Source organism: Zonotrichia albicollis, chromosome 1, assembly GCF_047830755.1.
Source record: "Zonotrichia albicollis isolate bZonAlb1 chromosome 1, bZonAlb1.hap1, whole genome shotgun sequence".
Lineage (NCBI taxonomy): Eukaryota > Metazoa > Chordata > Aves > Passeriformes > Passerellidae > Zonotrichia > Zonotrichia albicollis.
The window spans coordinates 66,905,778-66,922,877 of NC_133819.1; the positions used below are offsets into that span (position 1 = coordinate 66,905,778).

The window sequence follows — 17,100 nt, forward strand, 5'->3', positions numbered from 1 at the left end:
TTTAACTAATTCATTTTCCCATAGAAACTGGTAATCTCCTGCCAATTAAAACAGCATTCAGCTAACTCAACTCTCAGGTGTTCCCAACAATCACACTCATAACTCCTAGGTGAGGTAACAACCCATTTCAATATGTTAGAAAATGATCTTTAAAGATAAAACTTATTATTAAGTCATAAAGCCCTGATATTTATCTTGCAATGATGATAAAGACATATAATAAGGCATGAATGTTCAATCAGAATGAACACTGCGCTCAGTATGAAGTGGTTTACAAGCATATACTCTATAATATATAAAATCCAAACAAGTAAAGATTGAAACGGTATGGTAAATCTGTAGAGGGTCTCAAATGGACACTTAGACCACACCAAAAGATATCCATGTGGTTCTTTAAAGACTGCTCTACCTCCCACTTGACACATCCCCTCTGGCTGAGCTAGCTTCATTAAGATTCAAAAGCCTTATCCCTGCTTCTCACTCTCGCTGTACTACCCACCTCCTGGATGAAAGACAACTTGTGAATTTTTAGGATCACTTTTGGTAAAATATACTACAAAAGTGTGCACCATCAGATTTAATATCACAAAAAAACTTGCAAATATGAGAAGATTTATGCTTGGTGTTCTTCTGAAATCTCCCTCTAAATAAATTCCATGGTTGAGCTCTAGGCACCTCCTAAATGTCTTTCCACAACATAAGCAGGACTGGATGAAGCAACATTAACAGCTAATCCTCCAGTATGTGCTGTGTCCTGTCATCTATCATCTCCAGGGCCATCAGCATTGCTGGGGGTTGAAATCAAATTATGGTCTATAACAGACAAATGAGCAAAAATTCTTCTTAATTTAAAATGTCATTAATTCCATTAAAACTATATTGACTGTAGTAAGGGTCTGCCATTTTTAAATAGTGCAAAACCGTGTAATTACCTGTGACAAGCATACATATACCAAAATAAAGATACACAGATGGACTAGTTCCATATCAGGGAAGTGAAAATATCTGAAAGACTTACCTACAAGACATTGATTAACACAAGTCATAAATCCAGGAAATTTCAGAAAGGCTACAGAAGTGACACAGATGACATGGCATGTTTCCTTTCCTTCAAGGAGGAATTACTTACTGAAACTCTACACTGTCAAAGGTAGCAGTGAAAGTAGCAGCAATTAATGCTCTCAGCTGCATTTTCCCAGCCTATCCAAAATAATTTTATGGCCAGGCTTCATCCATCTTAATTTGTTTATAATTTTGCCAAGGTAACTGCGATTAACTTATCAAGTTTCAGGCTGAACTACTTTGGGGTCAGGGGAGATGGGAGGAAAAGAAAAGTTAATGCCAAGTCATGTGTTTCCCTCAGACACCTAAATAAATAACTTGCTGGTGATGCAGAACAACACTGCATTTAAAATAAACAGGAGTCAACTCCTATAGCTGAAACAACCAAAACATAAAGTCACTTTATCTCTTGGAAAGTAGCAGTCAGTATGAGCAGTCATATGCAAAAACCAGCTGAATTATGCATAAAATCCCTTCCTGTACTCTTTTACTTCTAGAAATGAGGCAGAAGTAGTATTTCCAGCTTCTGAAAAGTCAAGGTGTAAGCTAGTCTGGGGGCAACTGAAGATGTCTAAATGCAAGCAAAGTTCTCATATTCAAACACTTCCAGTTCTCTGAGCAAACAACAATTGCTCATGCCCAGAGAGCAAGAGCCAATTCTGCAGGCTGCTTCAACAGGTACCAGGCCTGCTTTGCTAAATAAACACTTCAGCAACAAAACTATCTAGCTAATTCCCCATGGGAAGTTTCAAAACCAGAAGGCACCAGAAATGGCTGCAGGCATATATTCCACCCTCCAGGCACCCCTGCTTCCCAGGCAGGGAGCTCAGAAACTGATTCTCAGCTCCTTCCTGCACCACCTGGAGTGAGCTGAACTGCTGAATAACCCTGCTGCAACAAACCCCAGCATCTGGCTCTCTGTGCTGCTCCTGTGCTCCCACAGTTCAGAACTGCTCTAAGATTTGGCTTTTTGTGATGCCAGCTCTGACTTCTGCTTTTTTGGAACATCAGCATGCATGCACACAGGTAGCACCCAGGCTCTGCTAGCTAAAGCAATGATGCTCTACTCGAGTGTCTTCATACAATAAATGCTCAGCTTCTGGAAAACTGGCTTGGTTGAGATTTTGTTGGTTTCCAAGTATAACTGGGAGGTAAAGGCCTTGTCAGAGTTGTAAAACCCAGTGGTAAAGCTACACTACAGCTTTGCCTATTCATACGGGAATGTCCTCACTTCAATGGCTCAGAGTTCTCATAGTCCATTTCTGGGTTTTTAATAGAAATAATATCTGCAAAAGTGAAATGCCTTTTCCTCCATAATGGCCTTGAAACTAATAACTATTTTAGAGCAATTCCAGTACAGTCGGAAGCTGTTATTGGCTGTTTATGTAACAGTGAATTAACCCCCACTGACACCTTTCAGGAATTGAGAACCATAGCACACAAAATGTACTTTGCGAGAGCTTGTTAATATATGGTAAGTGCAAAAGCCGTCTCAATTCACAAGACTGGCTTTCAAAGCAAACATGCTTAACCTGCAGTTTCAGTCACGGAAGAAATTACTCAATTAATTGCAGGCAACAAAAACAACAGGGTTATAACTAATGTACAGTATATGCTCTGTGGGTGTAACGCAAGCTCATTTCCCAGTAGTATTCTCTCTTACATTTCTTACCCCACTGCTGGAAAACTGTTTAAGAATGTTACATTCACTTAAGACTTTTTCCCCACACACATCACTTTTCTGGCAATGAATATTATTATTAACACAGGTAGGGGCTGCTCTCTTAAGAAACATGTTTACAACACAGTAAATTTGGAGACCAGTATTTTTCATACTCAATTCTAGACCAAACATCATCTTTTCTAAATTTAAAATCGAACATCGGAATTTATAAAGTTTTTCCCTGCTCTAATGACATCCTTACAGCGACAAAGAAGACACCATGGCAAAAGGTTCAATAAATCCTCACCTGCTTCTAGGAATTCTAGCAGGCAAAGAGTAGTGAGAAGATCAAAAGCACAAGAAGACCCCACCAGAGTTGACTGCTCCCACTCTGACGCTGAGGAAGAGACAGTGTAAAATACTAACAATGATTAAAGAAAAGGGAAAGGATACTTACCCAAGCAGACACTGATGCCTTCTCCCGTCATTCCTTCCATTCATGTAAAAGACATCTGTCAATGATTTGATCTAGGCTCACTATCAGCATAGGGCTGGTACTTGGACTCGCTGCTTAGAGATTCTCAGGGTGTGTTTATGTGCACATCTTACGATTAAAACGCTGACAACTAAATGTGATAATAAAATATGCAGATGAAGATTAAAAGAATCCCCTTCCAGCACCTGCCAGGCAGTTCTCAGCAGGTACTAGGAATGTTCATAAAGAGAGATGCCTCCCGTTTCCATCGAGGCCAATTTCTCAAACCCACCTCCCTCAAGCCCTGCAGTATTTTTCTCATCCTGGCCCCCATGCAAACGCATCTAATCCTCTTACCCCGAGAGCCACCCCCGCTCCCTCCCTCCCAGCTTTATTTTATTTAAAACGATGCCTGCAACAGCCCGGAGCTGCCCGCCGGGTCACCCCCCCGGGACACCTGGGCGACCCTGCCACATCACGTTAGGCGCCGCGGAGTGACGGGTTAAGACGTAATCTGTCCCTCTCCCCCGGCTTACGGATCCCAGGAATCCTCCCCCGCTATCTCGCCATGGCAACGGCACCACCGGCAGGGCGGCGGGGCCGCCGCTTACGCAAGAGCCGCGCAAGGCCGGGCCCCGCGCAAGGCCGGGCCCCCGCGGCGGCCTCGGGGCGGCCCGGCCGGGGCTGCGGCCTGCGGCTGCTGCCGGCGCGGGGGGCGGCGCGCTCGCCTGGGGGGGGCTCCCCTCCTTTTTTTTTTGTTCCTTACTCTTCCCCTCCCCTTTTCCCCCTCCTTCTTCTTTCTCTTCTTTTTTCTCTCTTCTTTCTTCTCCCTTCTTTCTTTTCCCTTTCTCCGTGATACTTTTTTCTTCCTTTTTTTCTTCGTTTCCCTCCTTGCCATTTTTTCTTTATTCCATTTTCCGTTTTACTTCCCCCATTTTAATTTTCTTTTTTTCTTGTTCTTATTTACTTTTTTACTTATCCCTTTACACCCCTATGTACTCTTTTCTTTCCCCCTTTTTTCTTCCCATTTTCCACCTTCTTAAATTTGTTTTTCCCTCTTTCTTCTTGTTTCCTCCTTCCCTCACCCTTTTTATTTTTTTCTCTTTTCCCCTCCCCCCATATTTTTTGTAGGGCTGGTGTGGGGTTTTTTCCTCTCCTGCTTTGTTTTTTCTTTTAATTTTTTTTCCTTGCATTTCCGATAGCCAACCAAGCAAGAACCAGCTGGTACAGATTTAACCCTCTGCAATCCCATCTCCCACCATGGAAAACTGAGCACAGCCAAGCCGTTGGACAACCTAATTCCCATTCCTACTTCCCGGGGAACGGGCGCGGCAGAAAGGGCTTGCGCCTTTGAGTTCTTCAAATTAATAACCCTGGGAAGAGCAGAGAGCCGGCAGATGAAAGGCAAGGTACGGACTTTGATCGTGCAATCGGAGCCATGCGGGCAGGCTCCCGAACCATGCGGAGCACCCCTGAAGGTCAGCCTGGGCTGATCAGATTGCAGCAAGAGAGCCACGGAAAGCAGGGCAAACGGAGGTGGAAAAATCTATACACCCAAATATCTGCCAAGAGATGAAAGAAAAGTTTGCCTCTGATGCTGGGATTTATGAATAAGGTAAATGAAGCCGTAATCTAACACTTGAGAAGATGCTTAGTTCTTCCTTCAGGAAAACACTTAAGCATGTGCTTAAACCCATTACTATTCAGGGCAGCCCTTAAGCGTTTGCTGAAGGTTAAGCACAACCTTCTTACAGGGAGCCCTTAAGTACTGTGCTGATTAAGGTGGGTTTTTTTCCTTCTAAATCTGAGCCACTGTGAACCACAAAATTAATTGCCCTCATTATATTTTAATATTGTCTCTGTCTTCTTCCAAATTAAACCAGAGAATGCAAACAGAAGGTAGTACTTATTTTACATTAAGAGGATAAAGTCAAACATTATATTCTGTCATGTTTTATTTTTCCTTAAGATCAGCTGGCTGCACAACACCATGCATCCCTATGAATGAATACCTTTCATGAGGAAGAAAGAGCACATGGAAAAGTGATTGCTCTGCTACTCCTAAACTCTGGAATTCTCTTGATGTGCTGTTACAAGCCAGAGAGGATCACACAGAGCACTGCATACATACGTACATATGCTTTATCCAGTGATCTCTATTGAAGCAAACCTGAAAAAGGCTGCAGATGATGTACACATTTCAGCTATTAAAGGTCATGGATAATTCAGCTATTTATCAGTTCAAGTAAGGTCAGTGTTACATCCACGGGCAGAGAGCTCTGCCTGTTGCACAAATGACACTGCCTGCTCTTAATGCCCCAAGAAACTTTTGACAAGCTAAGCATATGTAACAAGCCACAAGCCTCACATACAACTGCTGCAGTTCATTAACATTCAACAGGAGGGTATCATATCTGAAATGGGTTCCATTTCTGTATCACAGCGCATTTCCTCTCCTCTAAGCTCTCCACTGGTGATTTCTGAGAAAGAAATTGTATCCCCTGAGAGAAGGAAAGCTCACTAACTAGTGAATTGGTGGTTGTGGCTCTTCCAAGAACCATTCTACTTTGTTGCTATTTAGGAATATTCTACCCCACATACTAAACTATTGGTTCATTTACTTTCTTCATACATACAGAAAAAGGGACCTTGGAAAACAATATGTGCCAGTTTTAGACTTCTACTGGAGCTAAAATCAGGGTCTTGGTTGAATTCCATAACACACAGTTTTGGAGGAAAAACACTGTTATGTAACTCTTCTTTTTCCCTTTCTGGGAGACAACCTTGGTAGAAGAGTGTGTGAGAGGCAGTGAAATCTTTTGCAGGCCTTGAAACAGATGGCAAAGTAGGAGGGCAGAAGGTTACCTTAAGGTCAGGGTGTTTCCCATCCTTATTAGTTATATCCAAATGCTACAGGCAGGCAGGAACACTTCTGCTACATTCACCTCCAAGAAACTTCCTCTCACTTGAAGTAATTTGCCCTGCTAAATCCTGAACTAAAGGCAGTATCTTTTTCCTGGAAGCCTTGTTATTATAAACAAATTAGGACAAAGAAATGAAGCATAATCTCAAATATCTGTCCCTAAATAACCAATCTACCTTTCAAGAACTAAAGGTCTCACCATGCTCCTATACTTGGCATGGAAGGTGGTCAAAAGAGATGAAGTTTGAAACCCAGACACCACAACTTTCCTGATGTGCCTCACTCAGCCCTTCAAACAGGAGAGCAAACTCAGGAAGTAGCAGGTTGCATCTTAGAACCATTTAGTCATTTAGGTTAGAAATACCTCTAAGATCATTGAGTCCAGCCGCTAACACAGTGCTGACAAGTCCACCACGAACTATGTCCCTAAGTGCCATGTATACACATCTTAAACACCTCCAGGGATGGTGACTCAACCACTTCCCTAGGCAGCCGGTTTGAATGCTGAAGAATCTTTTTGTTCTTTCATTCTAAACCCAACTGAATATTAAATTGTTATAGAAACATTTAGAGAAGGCCCCAATCATGCTGCAAAAAAGTCCCAGAAGTGCATTTGGCTGTCCATGGATAGTGAAATTAACCATGAACTTTACAGAGTGACTCCTTGGATGAATGCTGTAGAATTTCTTTTTAATTATAAGAACAAAAAGGGGGAAAATTAGATGTTAAAGTCTTTCTCACTGTTCTCACAGCTTAAATACCTATGGGCATTAAATCAACATAAGTACGATGATGAAATTAGTAAGTAAACAACTACAGCCTTCACTGCTGCACAAAGAAGCTTGAAACCAAAGATCAATATGAGTGAGTGATCCCAACTCCAAATTCATAAGACAAATCTAGAAGAAAATGCCTCCTTATGTGAGATCATAGTGGGGCCCAAGTGGCTTCAAGAAAAAGCATACATGAACCACTCTCCCCTGTGAAGGAGATTGGATGCTCAAGTTAACCACCCGTGAGTTTTCCCACAGAAGCAGGACCTTGAACAGTGTTACTGCTGGCACCAGATTCCCTGCAATGACCTGGCAGCATGTGATTACCACATAAGCTTCTCTTTCCTCCCCCAAAAACAAGCACAAAAAATGAAGGATGCTAACAGTCAGTGTCATTAGGCACTGGAGATCATTGCACCTGTAAGTCCCTACATTTACTTCATTCTTGGAGGATTATTTTAACAGTCTACTAAATAACGTTAGCTAGCAATGAAACAATAACAGATAACAAACTGAGGATCTCAATTTTCTACAGCTGAATTCCCAGTCTCTATCACTGGAGTAAAAGTCCAAGTGATGAAATAAACCTTGAACTTTGTTGCTTTACTCATCATTTTTTGAAACAAAAGAGCACCTTGTCCCAGACAGCGCAATTTAGCAACTTCATCTGCATATGTGTCAGAAAGAGGGAGCAGAAAGCTCCAGCCAGCTAGTATCCAAACAAGAGCATTCCCCTGATCAACATCACTGACTGGAATTGCACTTGGAAAGGATGCACACCAGTGCAGTTACTGTCACACCCTCAGGACTCAGTTCCAGGTAGGAAGCTATGCTCCCAACTCAGTGGTCTCAAAAAGTGGCAGCAACCAATCATCTAGGTACAAAATGAGTGGGAGAATGAAAAGGAGGAACCAGTTACCACCAACAGGTTCGGCAGAACTCAGCCTGCATCATCCTGTTAGCTCTCCCAGAAGCAAGTGAGCACGAAGGATGACAGAGAAGAGCCTTGAACTGGAACTCACTGGCAGAGCAAAGGGTGGAGGGGTTGTAAGGAGCGTAGCCTTCTCAGCTTCCAAAGGCTTCCAAAGTCCCCAAAGGAGTAATGGGTACCTTGTGCATGTGTACTGTTCTCCCTCTAATCTCAGCCACCTCAATTGTTCCTGAGCACGAAACTCCATTTCATTGAAAAAAAGGATAACAGAATCTGTGTATTCCTGATGCAAAACATTCCACTGCAACCCAAAAAAAAGAGAACTATTTAACCAAGTATTTTCCCCATTTTTTGTCTAAGGTAATTCCAAATAATGAGCAGGGGAAGGGAAATTCACTATGTTATCCAGGTTCATCCTAAATCAGATTGCAAGATATATTAGAAAAAGATAGCATTTCACTTTAAATATGATTGATTAAAAATTCCTACCTGGGCTTGTAATTATCTTAACTAGACTTTCCAATGGCTTTGTCCTATTGCACTCTGATTTAAACAGGTATAACACAATTTTGAATCATATTTAAACAAAGTACCTCAACCAATTTAAACTATATTTAGACCACAGTATTTTTACAGCTAAAGAAACCTAACAGAGGAACAACATGCGTAGAACATCTGTCGCAGTGATTGAAAGAAGTCTATGACAGGAATAGCAAACAGTTATTTTCTTTCCTGAGATGATGTCAATCTGTTGGAGCCAAGTATCAGTAAGTAGATTGTTTCTAAGAGGTACCTCACTCTGGCCTGTCTTCTCCAAAACAAAGATGATTAAAATACCCCCTTGCTGCATAACCTTGTCTGCTTGCTTATTATTATCTGCTATTTCTGTATCAGGGGAAACACTCTTTGTCAAAGCTAGTAAGCATGTTACAGCACTTTATGAACAAAAAACTCATTTGTTCAAGTCTAAAAACCTCCACCTAATGAAATTCAAATTTTAACATACATCAACTATTATTTACATTTAGATTATCAACTGTATGACTCAACACAATCCCTAAGATACAGACCTCTAAGCAAGGCTGTCTGTCACACAGCATGTTCTGTAGTGATGATCAGAACCTCACGTTCTTTATGACACAACTTTGCAGTTACTTCATGGAAGATGATGACAGAATGGCTCTCACTCCATGCTAATGCTGGTTCTCCAGGATGGATTTCAATGTGGTGGTCAAAATCAACATTCTTTCCTACAACAAGTGTCCTTCCTGCCCAGACCATGCAGAGGTGGAGAATGAAGCTGAAGGAAGGAGGCACTGCGGGGAGTGATTTGGCTCCCTCTGAGCACAAAGGTATAGGAAATGGGGATGTTCATGGAATGACTCACAGGTTTCATTACAAGTCCATGGGTCCAACTGTGGGGACGCAGCAAACAGTACCTCTTCTGACTGTCATCAGGCTGAGGTTCCAACCCCATTGCCCAGTAGCAGCCACACACATTGCTTCCCTGAGCTAGGATCTACTGGGGCCCTTAAACCAGGCACAGAATACGTGATCAAGAGTGGCCAGTTACCCCACATCACCCACCTGACTGACACTATCAGCACACAGCTAGGGCAGGCACGTCTCTCTTGAGCTCTGATACAATAAGCCTGGAGGCTCAGTTGGAAGAAGATGGGTCTGGTAGGCTGCCAACATGAGAGCATGGATGCCTTTAATAACCAACAACAGCTCTGCATGACATGAGGCAATGCAGCCTGTGACAGGCCCAAGGTGGCCACGTGTGCATGGCCTGGGTGTTTCCCTTGTGCTTGGTTTGGTGCTAAACTTGGTTTGGGAGAGGCAACCAGCACCATTATTAGTGTTCTCAGATCAGCCTGGGAAAGGGATTCTCATCAGGTCACAGCCCTGCCATGAACCTGCTGGATATAGCAGCACAGCCACAGCTGAGAACACCAGTGGTTTTCTATTAAAAAAAAAAAAAAAAAGTGACATAGCTTAGGAAATGTTGTGATAGGAATTAAGATGGAAACTTCAAAAAAGCAGCCAAACAGTTTCTGACCAGTGAATACAGATGTAAAAGCTTTCTGAGAAACTGAAGTATCAAATAGCTAAGACAGAACCAACTATCAGCACTCAGAAGAAATTACTGAAAATTACTGTAAGAAGGGTGTGAAATGCCAAAGGCTGCTGATTATTTGAAGAAAAAGAAATCAAGCAAGGACAGGGATACTTAAATATTCAATAGAATAGTTTAATATAAAATATAGACTTGAAAGCACACTTTATCCCTCTGCGTAGTGTTTTCTTTTAGCTATAGGACTGTCTACTTCAAAAGGGATTGCTACAAAGCAATTGTAAACTTTCAACTTAACTTTCAGCATCCAAAGTATTTTGTGTACCAATCAAAAAAAAAAAAAATCACAATTCAGCCACACTGGAGAGCTCATTGTGGGTTCTTCTACAAAAAAAATCAGGTAAAGCTGGTGGCTTACTCCAAGACTTGCCTTTTTGCACCCAGCTCCACACATGGCTCAAACCCTACTGTACTTTTATGGAAACTGATGGACACAGATCCCACCTTCCTGAGAGCAGAGATTTGATTTCATTTTGCACCCACTGCTCCTTCCTTTGAGCTCTCCAGGGGCATGTCAGCTCTTTGCTCCTCTCTTCCTTAAATTTCAACTAAGGGACTTCAGCAAAAGCTATCTATTTTAAACTGGTGGTGTAGAGACCTTTCTAGAGCAATAGAAAGGTAGGACAGAATTTTCTGTGTAGGTAGCAGACAGGCAGGGCTCCTTTTTGACTATTCATTTTAATGCTGCCATGGATTTGTTGTAGTATTAATTATGCAGGAGAGCGCCCACAGCTTTGTATAAGCATCTTTTTGAATTATTTAGAACAAAATAACATGGAAACAGTAGTTACTCAGCATTTCTGCAAACTGAGCAACTCAAATTTTAGCCTTGATCACAGAACATGCTAAACAGCAACTGAGGTAGTCACCAATGTGCAAGCCTCGAAAGATGAAGCACAGGTCAATTCTACAGGTGATTGTCCCATTTGTAGTAGTGCACATGCTCAAGGACAGAAGACAAGTAGGATTATTAAGTGCACTACTTTGTGGATTCAGGTGGTTAGCTACTTAAAAACACAAAACAAAACAAAAAAGCAACCCCAACCCCCTCACCCAGACCACATTATGGGTGGAAGATACACTAAATTGAACAATATAATTAATTTTTTGCCATTCTGGTTCAAAGTAGCCCAAGGTGAAAGACCCAAAGGGATGTAATGTTCTCAGAGTCCCCTATGATTTCAACCCAGTCCTTGGCGAACACAGTAATAACTGGATCAGAAATTATAAAGGAACAGAGCTGGTATTTGTCAACATGGTTTTGCAGCCACCATGGAGCATCCTTCCCTCCTGGCTCCCAAACCCACCCCAGCCTCTGGCCCTTGCACAGGCCTGTGAAACCATCTCCCTTCCCGCTGAGGATGGAAGCAGCGTGGAGCAGCAGCTTTTAGAGAGTTCCCATCAGGCTAACGAGGAAATGTCGAAACGAAGCAGGGTGCAGTCATAGCTGTGTGACTCTCTGAAAGAAAGCATTTAGAAACAGATTCATAAACAAGGGGATTGTGGCTGTCAGTAGGGGCTTAAGACCCATAATCAGGATCAGGCAACACAACGTGAAGCGCAGCATTCGCCACAGCACTTACTACACTTCTGTCCTTCTTCCAGCAACTTCTGCTGACTCAGGAGCACAAGCTGCTGACATCCCTCCTGGGAGTGCCTCTCACACACTCCTTCACACACACACAATGTGAATGTGGAAAGGGGTATGAAAGAACAAGTATATGTCAAAGAACTTAAAAAAAAAAAATTCCGTTCTCTAACCACCTCTCTTTTTTAAAAATACTCTCATTAAGTGCTACACTGAATGAAAGCAGCTGAACAAACAATCTTGGGATTACTGGAAAAAATACAGTGCTGAAATTTTGCAGGATTTTAGCCCACTACAAAAACACATAGTTTTTTTGTCCAATCTGGAAGACAAATTGTTCCAATGAGTGAGGATTTCCCCTCTTTCCAGGAAGAAAAAACTCACTGTGCATGCGTAGAACATTCTAAATAACCAAAACCATCATGGGACTTGCTCTGCATAGGTCCCCACTGCAGACACTGCAAGGCAACACTGCTCTTCCATACGAGGGATTTTTAAAAAATCACACAAAAATCTAAAGTACCACTTCTTGAAACATACAAAAAAACTACTATTGTTACAAGAAAATGCATACACACAAACTCAGCTGAATTCATCTAACACAACAATCACTTGAACTGATTTTTTTTTCCATAAGGAAGATGAAAAGGTAACACAGAAAAGCAGCTTGGGCTGTAAAGTGACAGACTTCAGCAGGCACCAGAGCAAGAAGGCAAATGTTAGTGTTAATACTATTAAGAACACTGTCTTGCATATACAAGCAAAACATTTCTTTGGCAGTCTCCTAGCCTCAAACACTTTATAACCTTGATACCCAAACTGAACTTCAGCACATTTTATGCCAAAATCCCTTTGGCATCTGCTTTAGTAACTGTCAAAAAAAATACTCCATGTCTTGTCCTTTTTTTTCCAGTGAAATGTTTATTCCAGTATTTAATCAGGTAGTTTTCCTCTAAGCCATTGTCAGCCCTTTTTCTATTTCACTATCCCAGGCCAGCCTCACAACCAGGTTTCTATCTTTCAGCCTAACTTGCACTGTCCCAGATAGGCAAGAGTTCTGTGAAAGAGAGCTAGAGGTTACAGCACACAATAAGCTAGATAAGCATCACCAATATCAGACTCTTGCAAAAAAGCAAATATTGTGCTGGAACAGACAGCAAGAAAGGTCTGTGAGGAAAGCCTGTTGCTGTACTCACCATCACTAGATGTCAACAGGAACATTTTGGTCATGTTTCACTGCTGCTCTCCATGAGATATGTGGACAAGTCAGAAGATATTCAGAGAAGAGTAGAAAGAGGACAAATTAAATATCTAATCTAAACAAAAGGAGGCTGAAGGCAGAGAAGGTAACACTCTTCAATTGTTCAGAAGGAAGATGCAAAGAGGAAATGAATGTACTTTCAAATTTAAAGAAGAAAGACTTGACCAAAACAGTGAGAAAAGCTTTCTGACAGAAAGAAGAAAAGCACATTAATAGATTTCATACATATATATGTATATATATATATATGTATACATACATCATATATCATATATATATATATATATATATATATATTGTATCTTTTTATTGGGATGAGAATATATAGCTATATGTTCTGTAGAGAGATGCCAGTTGCTCTCAGAAATTACTTTGCCAACCCTGTCTTAGGGTAAGCAGGTTAGATCATTCCTTGGGCACACAGTTCAGCCCTTTGGTTCTGCATGCATGCAAACTGCCTTGCCGTTTGTCCAGCACTAAGTGCCCTCTGAGGCCTATGAGAGGAGCACTCCCTTTATTTTAAAATACAGAAACAAGAGAGACTTCAGTCTTGCTGTCCCTGGTAGTCCTGGGTGAAGGGCAAGTACAGCCTGCCCATCGAGAGCAAGTCTAAGGCAGAATGATGAAAGATGAGGTAGCCATGTGGAGTACTGCAAGTCACCTGAACTGCACAAAAACCTCAGCATCCTTCCGATCAGCTACAGAGAAAATAAAAACAGCGGTTTGCAGTTAGCTGCTAAGAGATCCAGAAATAAGAAAGGGAAAAAGTCTACTGCAACACTACCTTTCACTTCTTTATACTTTACCAGCACAACACATAACATCAGCCTTTTTGCCATGACACCCTGCCTCTATATAAAGTACATAGCTTCTTCCTCTCTTATGTGTAATTTGTCTGCACAGATTACTAGTGGTTTGAGGCTAAAACCTATTTTACTTATTTACATCTTCCTTCAGAAAAGCAGCAATCTTGCTCATTTGATTACAAGTACTAACCAGCTGTTAGCTGTCCAAACAAGTTGCATCTCCCACCTCACAGTGATTTAGCTACAGCTTCAAGTTTGGGTTCAGTCAAAGAAGTTATTTTTCCCTACTAATATGAATCTAAACCCACTCTCTGTCAGTTTAAAGCCATTACCCTATGTCAAAGATCACATTAAAAACATTCTAGATTGAGGCACTTTGGTGAAAATCGACAGGACTGCAGTCTGGGTGAAGATCTCAGCTACCACACATACATGCTCCTCTGGCTTTTCTTTTCACCACAACACAGAAATTGGCGCTATGTTAAGAACTGAAGCTCTCTGAGAAAACAATCCAGGCAGAGCAGAACACCTCGGTAACAACAGTACTGATATTACTAACACATGCTAGCCTTAGCACAGCCTTGTCCACAGCACATGCACAACTAATATTCAGCAACTTGTTCCGGAGTCACATCTCATGCAAAGCAACTCTTGAGTTTAACTCCTTTTAACAAAAATGTAACTGCTTTAACTGCTTTTAACAAAAAATTTATCAGAACCATTACTGGGCAGACACATATGTGGTATAGCCAGGACTAAGGGTGCTTATCTGAAAAGCATATTTTTCCCCTGCATGTGCAGGGGATTGTTGGAACACTGGGTTTTGTTTCTCTCTTTATATATATATATGTGTATATATATATATATATATATATATATATATATATATATACACACACATATATATATCTCAAACACACACACATTCTCTCTGAACTTCAAGGAAAATAAAAAGAAGTTTATTTTACACTTCTACTCACCCTCCTTTTTTGCTGAAGAAGCCAAAGCCTGATGCAAGGGCATGGCAGATCTGGCTTCACTGACAGGGTACCAACAGCTGGCCTGAGTGAGGTTCATGTGGGCCACAGATGTCACGCTGCACTCATTTGGAAAGTACACAGCAGCCACTCCTCAACTCATTTAGAAATCACAGAATGGTTGGGGTTGGAAGGGACTAGTCCAACCCCCCCGCTACAGCAAGTTCACCTACAGCAAATGAGAAAGGCCACTTCCTGGTTTGTATAAAGTTCATCAGAAAACCACTGTTTCCCACAGCAGTTAACTAAAAAAAACTTAGATGGGCATGCATGTGCAAGGCTGTTTTCTTAAATGTTTCATGGACTAAACCCTGTCAGAAGGGTGGACATTCTAGAACAGCTGCTTTACCAAAACCAGGTAACTAATATGGAAGTTACCTCCTTTTTCCTAAAAACCAAATTCAGTAGTATCAGCAAGCTATTTGGAAAGTGAGGACCAAAATTAAGAAAAAAAGAAAAACAAAACAAAGCCATGGTTCACATGACAGAAAGTGCTGCCCATTCAACAACTTTCACTGATTCCACCAGAACTTACTGTATTAATACAGGCACCTGAAAGGTAATTGAAAAAAATGGGCTTTAAATTCTGTTTTTGAAGACCAGTGTGCTTGGTTACACAACATGTTATAACCAAGTTTCTTCTACTTGGAGCATTAGGCAGTTATAAAAGACTCTAATGACATCATAAACCTTGCCAGTGTTTGATAATTTCTTAAGGGATTTGATAGAGGAAGCAGAAAGCTACAGAAATCTCAGTTTTACTTCTTAGGTTCCTAACCTCAGCAGAGAAGTCATGTGAAGAAACTAATGTGAGTCACCAGATGAAAGAAGGCAAGTAAATACATTTTAAGTTACTTTTAAATTAAAATAAAATCTAATGAAATAAGTCAGCTTCAGGAAGCTCTGGCTGGAGACTGAGCATCCAAGGGTAAGAACACTACTAAGCTTTAGTGTTTTGTAATAAAACCTCTAATTTCATGTTGTGTTCAAGCCAGCAGTTACTACCTGAATGAGCTTCCAAATTCAGTGGGTTGGGCAGCAAGAGCTCCATGCACCTGTGGCAATCTGCTGCTGAAAAATGCAGAAAGATCTGCTCTATCCCAGCCACAGTCCATTCCCCTCCTGCCCCCAAGGTGACCCCTCAGCCAGGGATGATGCACTCACTACCTGCAAGGAGGGGTTTTCCCCACACACTGCAGTCCTTCCCCAAGCCTCTCCAGCATCACATACATCCCATCACTTGCACACAAGACACATGTCTTGAAGGCTTGAAAATTCTGCATGGCCTCTTTTCTTTTAGGAACAACAGAGACACTGTTTACTAGAGAATGACTTAACAGTGCTGCTTTAGCAGGATGCTGCTGGCCCTACTTCCTTCGGATGTAAAGGATGATTCCTTCCTTAGGAGCTAGGAAGGATGAAGCTATTACTCATCTAATGACAGTAACTAGTCATTTTTGCTATATAGCATGTCCTGCCCTACCATGGAAAACATAAATATGTACTGGAGAACCAAGTTCTGCTCCCAGAGTTACAGTAATTTAACTCCAGTGGGGAAGAAGCAGGCCCAAGAAAAACTCACAAGGGGATTTTTTCCTTCACCTTTTCTCACATGTGAAATATATGCATGTATAGCAATATCCCTGGTTTGTTGTTCTGGTATTTGTTTTCCATTAAGCAGTATGAAACTTGCTTTAGCAAATATGTTTTGTGGGTTGTCATCCATAGCTTGTTAACCACTATATTCATTTAGGGACTACACATATGCTTTTTCAAATATAGACATAAGGGGAAGTGAAAATCATGCCAGAGAGCATTGGTTAGTTCCCAGGAAAGACAGCCTCTAGAATTTGGCAGTCTTTAGACATGAGAAAAGTACAAACACAGTCAGACGCAAAAATTTTAAGTCATTTGTGTGGACCTTTTTTTTTTTATCTTGGTGATCCCAACTTCTACAATTATTCATAGCCTAAATTAGTCTTATTTCTTAATGCAAAATACATACCATGGTTTCCTCATGTTGTAATGTACTAGAAAATGACATTTGCAAAACACCTTCCCACAGTTCCAAGTCCTCCCAGAACCTTATTTTTGCTGGACATTTGACAAAAATACTGTTGTAATTTACCATATTGCTACCAAACCTCTTACAGAAGGACAGCAGGCTTGTTAAACAGAAAATAATGAGCTTTCACTGGCTCACCAATAAAGCAGAGAAGTAAAGTGATCACACCAGACCACCAGAACACACTGAGACCTGGTCACTACCGCCCAGCAGAAAGTGGCACAGCGATCCCCAAGGCCAGGCTAAAATTATTTGAATTACCTTCACACAAGAAGCAACAGAGGTCTTGGATCCTCCCAAGAGACACAGTCAGCAAAGCCTTCTGCTCTTCATGAAGCCTGCCTCCCTGCTTGGACAGGGATCAGCCTCCCAGCATGGC

General features: G+C 41.5%; 1 protein-coding gene and 1 long non-coding RNA gene across 12 annotated transcripts in view; one reads left to right on the forward strand and one right to left on the reverse strand.

The window, feature by feature from the left end:
• Window positions 1-17,100, reverse strand: part of HIVEP1 (HIVEP zinc finger 1) — a 130,556-nt gene that overhangs the window by 85,927 nt on the left and 27,529 nt on the right. The window contains exons 1-2 of one of the 11 annotated variants that reach the window (XM_005481729.4): window positions 3,737-3,881; window positions 3,183-3,351 (exon numbers count right to left, since the gene is read on the reverse strand). The exons of 8 other annotated variants lie outside the window; for them this stretch is intronic. In XM_005481729.4, coding sequence (XP_005481786.2) covers window positions 3,183-3,222 — 40 coding nt within the window. In that variant the 5' untranslated portion in view covers window positions 3,223-3,351; window positions 3,737-3,881. Of the gene's footprint in view, window positions 1-3,182; window positions 3,562-3,612; window positions 3,882-17,100 lie in introns of those variants that run through there. 2 more of the 11 variants (XM_074543608.1, XM_074543618.1) reach the window with 2 other exon arrangements.
• Window positions 4,689-6,346, forward strand: LOC141729415 (uncharacterized). Its single transcript, XR_012580908.1, has 2 exons — window positions 4,689-4,815; window positions 5,170-6,346. It is a non-coding gene; the product is annotated as an uncharacterized LOC141729415 (long non-coding RNA).